General features: G+C 46.6%; 1 protein-coding gene across 1 annotated transcript; it reads right to left on the bottom strand.

Annotated features, from left to right (window-relative positions):
• Positions 1–442: 442 nt before the first annotated feature.
• Positions 443–2,045, bottom strand: LOC105061409 (fe(2+) transport protein 1-like). Its single transcript, XM_073251293.1, has 3 exons — positions 1,350–2,045; positions 1,110–1,259; positions 443–1,013 (listed from the first exon to the last, which is right to left on the bottom strand). Exons 1-3 carry the CDS (start codon positions 1,962–1,964, stop codon positions 708–710), a joined length of 1,071 nt encoding a protein of 356 aa, XP_073107394.1. The 5' UTR covers positions 1,965–2,045; the 3' UTR covers positions 443–707.
• Positions 2,046–7,343: the final 5,298 nt, after the last annotated feature.

A 7,343-nucleotide genomic window follows, 5' to 3' on the forward strand; every position in this document is an offset into this window, starting at 1 on the left:
GAAGGAAGGACATCCCTTGTGTATTAAAGGAATTTACCATGGCCGTCAGTCCCTTTAAACTTATTCTCTCCTTTTTATAATGAAATTTGATGAAGGGCTGCCATCTATTGGCATTGAAGTATTGGGTAATATTTCCTTGTCAGTCTTTCATAATATTCAATGATTTTTAAAGTACTAATTAAATATTCAAATTAATATTTGAAAGGTATTCTAAGGATTCCTATGCTAGCTAAGATTTCAAAGTGATCTTAGTTTATTCCTATGACATCTGATTTAGCATACTCTTTTCCATCACCATGCATGGCATCATCAATATGCACAAACTAGTCTTTTTTCCTTTTCTGAGAGAAGCACGGATTGTATGAACTAAATATTTTAATTAAACACACTACACACAGAGGGAATCAAAATTGTTTATAACATGATGCAATGATGTGAATGATGCCATAAATAATCTTGCTGTTTCCTGAAACCTTTTATTGATAGATTTCTAGAAAAGATATGAAAAATATATAGAGCCCCAAAAACAAAATTTTGGCTAAATGAGCCATCATCCTTACAATAAGTATGGAAATTCATATACCACATCCAGTTGAAACCTCGAAGGGATATAGCCTTGGTATAATCCACTTTTGACTCCATTGCAGAAGCTTGTGATGAGTTCTGATGCTCTCAGAAACTCAAACCAAGACAACGGTCCTGCTACTTCAAGCCCAAATCGCCATGACAGACATGCCACCAGCTCCCAAAAGCACTGCTGCATAAGCGCACATCTGAAGCTTAACGCTGCTCTGCAGCTTAGGCCCCATGAAATCCACCGACAAGAGATCTACCAATGCCATGTAGTTCAAAAGCCCGGCTGAACACGCATTCAATAACCCAACCACAATGAGAGCCGTCGGGCTGTTCTCCCTGTAAACGTTTGTGAGTGCAATCCCGAGTGCAATTCCAAATGGTGTCGTTGTGGCAAAGAAGAAGACCAGTATGGCTTTCATCTTCAACTTATACTCCGCCTGCAAAACCATTCATAGATCTGCAAGTTTTAGAATGGTGCAGTATTCACACGTACTTCTAATAATCTTTTATACGTCCACTGCATTTCTAAATACCTGGAGAATGCAACCGCCGAGGCCCATGCCTTCAAACATCTGGTGGAAACAAAGGGCAGCCACTAGAGGCCTAATGGTGCAAGGGTTCTCAGATGCACCCATTGATAGGCCTATCACCACCGAGTGCACCACAATTCCAAACTCCAGTACCTGCACCACAACATCATATATAGTACGACTTAGCAATATTACGATAAAAGAAGAGGAAAACAAGACTAGAATGGATATATCGTTTCTAGCCTGGGCGATGACGCGGTTCCTCTGCAACACGGAGTCCACTCCATCCTTCTCAGATGGCACGACAGCGCCGTTCCCATGGCCATGAGCGACGGGCACCACCGCAGTACTGGTCTCTTTCTCCTGATCTCCAAGCTCAGGCGGCCCACAGCAGGCCTTCCTCATACCACGAAAGGACATCGCGAGGGAATCCACGCTTAACGTGAACAAGGCCGAGAGCATCGCGACGAAGGTGGTAAAAGAGAACTTGTGCCACGGGCGGTCGGGCAGGCAGTGAGAAGAGAGATCGTCGAAAGAGTCCGGCAAGACGTGCATGTAGCCGGTGGCGAGAATCACCCCCGACGCGAAGGCCTTGACGAGCACGAAGGGGCTGCTGTCGGGACGGAAGACGGAGACCGACCGGGAGACGAGGGGGAGGCAGACGCCGATCAAGCTGGTGACGAGGATGCTGGCGATGGCGATGAGCTTTAAACGCGTGGCCTCGGGCTTGTTCTCGCAAGTGCCGCTGTGGGACGCGGGGCCGCACTGCTTGACGCCGGAATTCTCCTCGTTGGCGGCGACGGGGGAGGCGAAGAGAAGGAGGAGGAGGAGGAGGGCATGGGAGGTGGAGGAGGCCATGACATCGGCTTAGAGTCGGAGTTCGGGGTGAAGTGATGGTGATGCGGGGAATATGGGCGGGATTTATAAGAAGAGATTGGTTATATATATATATATATATATATATATATATATATATATTCTAAGGAATTATATCTGGAATTGCTGGGGAGTTGGGAGTGCGGCCCGTCCGGGGAGGGAAAAAGTGGTTGCCGGAAAATGGGATACCAAAAATGCTCCCATCTAGCATGTAATATTAGCTTATAGGAGCTGAGATTTGAGAGAGTTAGTAAGGGTAGATTTGGAAGGAAGAATGGCGTGCGTCGTTCCTGTGGGGGCCGGGGGCGGGCGTAATGGTACTCGTGGAGACGCGGGGAGCCGGGGCGTGCGGAAGATTACCATAACGGTGAGGCGTAGCGTGGCGGTGAGGACTACGTTACGTGGGAAACGTTGTCAACAAATCTCGAAGCATATGCACGGTGGATAACGCGCAATCGGAAATTGGTGACAAATAAGAGGTAACGTGGCGTGTTATCCACCGCGGGATCCGGAGTGGTCCACTGGGCCGTACACCACGGGGCGGTGCAAGTCCACGGGAACGAGGGCGACGTGGTGCGCCGCCACGTGGAGAAGGGTAGGATTTCTCGTTGCTACGGCACGTGATGTGCGCCGCGGTATGTTTTTTTTTTGGGTTTTGGTGGTGCAAGGGACATAGCAATTACCAGGAACATGACACCTAAATACAATACAACTAGTAGGCCTAACAAAAATAAGAAACCAAAGACCCTCTGAGATTACCATCTCCAAAATTTCACTCCCAACCCATCAGCCAGATAAATTAAGGCTTAGAATCAAACAGCAAGAAATCCTCCTGTACCGCCGATTTGTTAAGTGGTCCACCATCTGATTAGCTTCCCTGTTAACATGTGATAAATGGAAATAATGTAGAGATCTTCCACCTGACAATATCCAATAATAGAGGAATCTGAAAATAAACATGAACTGGATGATGTCGAACCCAATGGACCACTGTTAATAAATCCCCTTCTAATAGAAAAATAATTGATTGAACTAGATCAACCACATAATTTTTGGACCGGCTTTACCATGATGCAACACGTATGGGTTTTAAAGAAGGGAAACTAAGCTTGGCGAGGAATGGAGATTCCATTGCGATTACCGCGATTTCATGCATCCGTTTGAATGAGCGTTCACCTGTTTGGCAAGTCAATCGGGTTATTTCCATTTGGAACAGGAAAAATAGACAGGAGAGACAGGAGGAAAGAAAATGGAGGGGAGCTTCTCCGTTTGGGGAGCTCGTGCCATCGATGAACGGGAGCTCGTGCCATCGGGAACTCGTGCCGTCGGTGAATGGGACTGTTGGAGAAACGAAAGGGAAGACAGAAGCACGCTCATCTCCAGATTTTCCTCTCCTCCCAGGAAGACGTGGTTCTCCATCTGGGGAGCTCGTGCCGTCAGCAAACATGATGATGATGTTGATGACTCCGATTGCTAGTTAGTTGTCCTTGTTCTTTTTGTCGAGTGCTTGATTCTGCCATTTCCGAACATATTTATTGAGGTAGTCTCTCCAGATCAAAATCTCAATCTTATCCTTGAGCTGACTGTATTCTTCAGTGTTTGATGAAAACAACAATACTTCCTCTTGCTTCTCTTGTCTAATGGAGATTTTATTGAGTCAGGCCGTCATAGATATCCTTAACCTTCGATCTCCACTAAAATCTGAAAGTGAAGGGTTGAGAAAAGGGTGTAGCTGTCCAACCATCGGAGGAGGACTCCTCGATCGGTGGCTCTTTCGCAATCGAGAAGATTTCCTCTCGATTTGAGTTGCTTGGGGTTCTTCTCGATCTCTCTTCCTATCGGAAGTCTTCTTTCCTTTTGCTTGCTTGTACAACTTTTGGGCTTCTTCCATGTGAGTATACTTTAGAGCTTAGACTAGTAGATCAGCATAGTCTCTCGGAAACTTCCTATCAAGGGAGAAAATGAAGTATTTATTCCGCAACCCTCGCTTGAGTGCTGACATCACCACTGACTCATTGAGGCCTCGTACCTTGAGCATGGTAGTGTCAATACGCATGATGTAGTCATGCAGTTACTCACTCTCTTTTTGCTAAATGAAGAGAGGCTAGTAGAGTTCCTTGATTGGGATCAGCAGCTACTAAAGTAAGGAACAGCTTATTGAGCTAGTTGAACAAATGAATGGATCGTGGTTTGAGTCCGGAGTCCCACATCCATGCCGACGACTTTCTTGTTGAGATTTGATGCCTCGAGATTCGATCTATATTGAGCCCACAGCTAGATTTAGGATGACGAACGGAGTCCAACGATCCCAAGAACAGCCCAAACAGAGCCTAGACGGCGAAGATACATGCGAAAGAAGATCAGAGAAGATGGCACGATGCACGAGGTGCCGGCGTGCCGACAGACTCAGCACGAGCATGCGTGCAGGCTGGCCCAGTGCGTGCGGGCACCCAGGCCCAGCGCCTGTGCGGTCCACCATAGATCACAGGGTGCTGAGCGGTCTATGGAGATCGCGTGAACCAATCACGCGGTCTACAGTATTTTTTGCGTGATCTGATAGCTCTGGAGCGAGCCATTCATGATCGGATGGCTGAAGATGATTTTGAATTTTATCAGGTGATCGGTGGCCCTGATGTGCACGATCGGACGGCTCTGGTGCAAGCTGGTCACGATCGGATGGCCACGGATAATTCTAAGGTTGATTGGAACTCTGTATTCCTACTAAAATAGTATTTTTAAAATTCTAGAGCCTATATAGCTCTGATTGACGAGTCGTTTATTGCGTTGGAGAGCTGGTAATGTCTTGGAGGTATAAAAAGGCTTCAAAAAAAGTTTCAGAGAGTTTTTGTGAGGGTTTTAGAGCTTTTTATTGAGAAACTCTTGTACAAGGGTTGAGTGGTGAGTTCTTCTTGTATTGATTTTATTTTATTCTCTCATAGTGAAGCTTGCACGCCCCATGAAGATAGGCTTGAGGCCAATCCATATATTTATATTGTATTTTTTATTTTATTTTTTTTTTTTCTGTTGTATCGTGTGGTACCGGATCCTGTACAACAATTGGTATCAGAGCAAGGTGGTGCCAGAGCGTAAGTTGCAGCGATGATGGTCGAGATAGAAGATAGAAAAGACAAGCACAATCAAGGTGGAGATCAATATGTTTGACGAAAAGAGCAATTTCTTCTTGTAGCAGACAAGAGTGAAAGATGTGCTCATCCAGTAAGGATTGATCGATGCTCTCTTGTGCGAGGAGAAGCTAACCACCATAGAGGTGCAGGATTGGAGGCAGCTCCAGATGCAGGCGATGAGTACAAACTGCTTGTACTTAGCAGATGAGGTAGTGATCTATGTGCTTAGCGAGATTTTTCCGATGATGCTGTGATCGAAACTCGAGGAGTTATATATGGCGAAGTCTTTCATTAATATCCTCTTTCTCTGAAGGTAGTTCTACCAGCCGTGGATGACTGAGGGACAGAGCATGCAGGAGCATCTCAGCCACTTTCAGAAGATCTTCACTGACCTCCTCAATATTGGCGAGAAAGTTGAGGAGAAGACTAGGGCGCTGGTCTTGCTAACGTCGCTTCCTCCTTCGTATGAGTGTTTGGTGACTGCTCTTCTAGTGGGGAAGAGCACCATCAAGATGGACGAGGTCACCTCGATGATTCTTCAGAATGAAGTTCTCAAGAAGAAGAACCCAGCTTCGAGCTCAGGTAGCGGCAGCTCAGCTTTAGTGGTTTCTAGAAGAGCAGGAGGCGGTAGACAGAGTGACAGGAGATCGTGGCGAGGGTGATCCAAGTCTAGAATAAGAGATTTGAGCAATACCAGATATTACCAGTGTGATGAGTTGGGGCATCTAGCCAGAGATTGCCCTCAACTCAGAGATCGGATGAGGGCTATTACAGCGACGCCAGTAGCGACTTAGAGAGTGATACCCTGAAGATATCTGATGAGGTATCTATTTCTTCTCAGTAGTGAATTTTAGATTTTGCATGCATCTGTCATGTATGTTGTAGAGAGGAGCGGTTTGACTCCTTGGAGAGCAGTGATGGCACTGTTTATCTACTGAATGGATCGAGCTGTACGATCAGAGGCATCGGGACGGTCAGCTAAAGGACACATGATGGTATAGTGAGAAGATTGAGGGAGGTCCTATACATATCCGATTTCAGGTGGAATCTTATCTCACTGAGTAGACTGGATTCGAGAAGCTACAGGACGGTAGCTGATGGAGAAATCATGAAGGTGTTGCACGGTGATAAGGTTATTCTGAAGGGAAAGAAGAGGACGAGAGGACATTACTACCTGACAGGGAGCCCAGTACGAGATAGAACTTCAGGAGCCAGGAGAAATCCAGTGTGAGGTGGAGCTCCAAGTGGAGATAGATCAGGCACTAGATGGGAGACTCGGAAAGACAAAAGACAACATCACAAAGTGAAGTTCCTATTGCCGTAGGAGACTTCCTCAAGTAGATTTTTGGTCATAGTGGACACAGCCTATGATGGAGGTGGGATTGAGCGGTCTGGCTGTGCTTCCATGTTTACCCATCCATGAGATAGCAAGCATGCCCCAGGGCATGGGTGTGAGATGGATCATAGGTTCTCAGAGAATATGGATGTCAAATAACGAGTCGAGTTAGAGATTGTTGAGATTTGATGTCTTGAAATTTGGTCTACATTGAGCCCACAGTGAGGTCCAAGACGATGAACGGAGTCCTACGAGCCTAATAACTGCCCAAACGGAGTCCAGACAATAAAAATATGTACGAAAAAAGATCGAAGAAGGTGGCACAGTGCACGAGGCGACGGCGGGCCGGTGATGGTGCGACTGGGCCCGATAGAGATGTGCGCGCACACAGGCACGCATGACCCAGTGTGTGGGCGTGTGCGCAGGCCAGCCCAGCACACGCGGATGCCCAGGCCCAGCACCTGTGCGGTCCATCGTGGATCGCAAAGCGTTGGGCGGTCCATGGATATCGCATGGACCGATCACGTAGTCCATGTGCTGTCTATGGTATTTTTTGCACGATCTGACGGCTCTGAAGCAAGCCGTTCATGATCGGACAGCTAAGGATGATTTCAGATTTGATCAAGTGAACGGTGGCCTTGATGTGCATGATCGGACGGCTCTGGTGCAAGTCGATTATGATCGGACAGTCACGGATGGTTCTTGGATTGATTGGGACTTTGTACTCCTACTGAAACAGTATTTTTGAAGTTTTGGAGCCTATATAGCTCCGATTGACGAGCTGTTTATTGTGTTGGAGAGCTGGTGACGTCCTGAAGGTGCATAAAAACTTCAAGAGAGGTTTTAGAGAGTTTTTGTAAGGATTTTGAGATTTTTTATTAAGAAACTCTTATACAAGGG

The sequence above is a fragment of the Elaeis guineensis genome, chromosome 2 (assembly GCF_000442705.2).
Source record: "Elaeis guineensis isolate ETL-2024a chromosome 2, EG11, whole genome shotgun sequence".
NCBI lineage: Eukaryota > Viridiplantae > Streptophyta > Magnoliopsida > Arecales > Arecaceae > Elaeis > Elaeis guineensis.

Bases quoted from the DNA above. Each gene is read 5' to 3' on its own strand.
- LOC105061409 (XM_073251293.1), bottom strand. From the start codon at position 1,964: ATGGCCTCCTCCACCTCCCATGCCCTCCTCCTCCTCCTCCTTCTCTTC. The intron at 1,260-1,349 runs GCTAGAAACGAT...GTTGTGGTGCAG, and splicing joins GGAACCGCGTCATCGCCCAG to GTACTGGAGTTTGGAATTGT. The intron at 1,014-1,109 runs GTATTTAGAAAT...ATGGTTTTGCAG, and splicing joins TCGGCGGTTGCATTCTCCAG to GCGGAGTATAAGTTGAAGAT.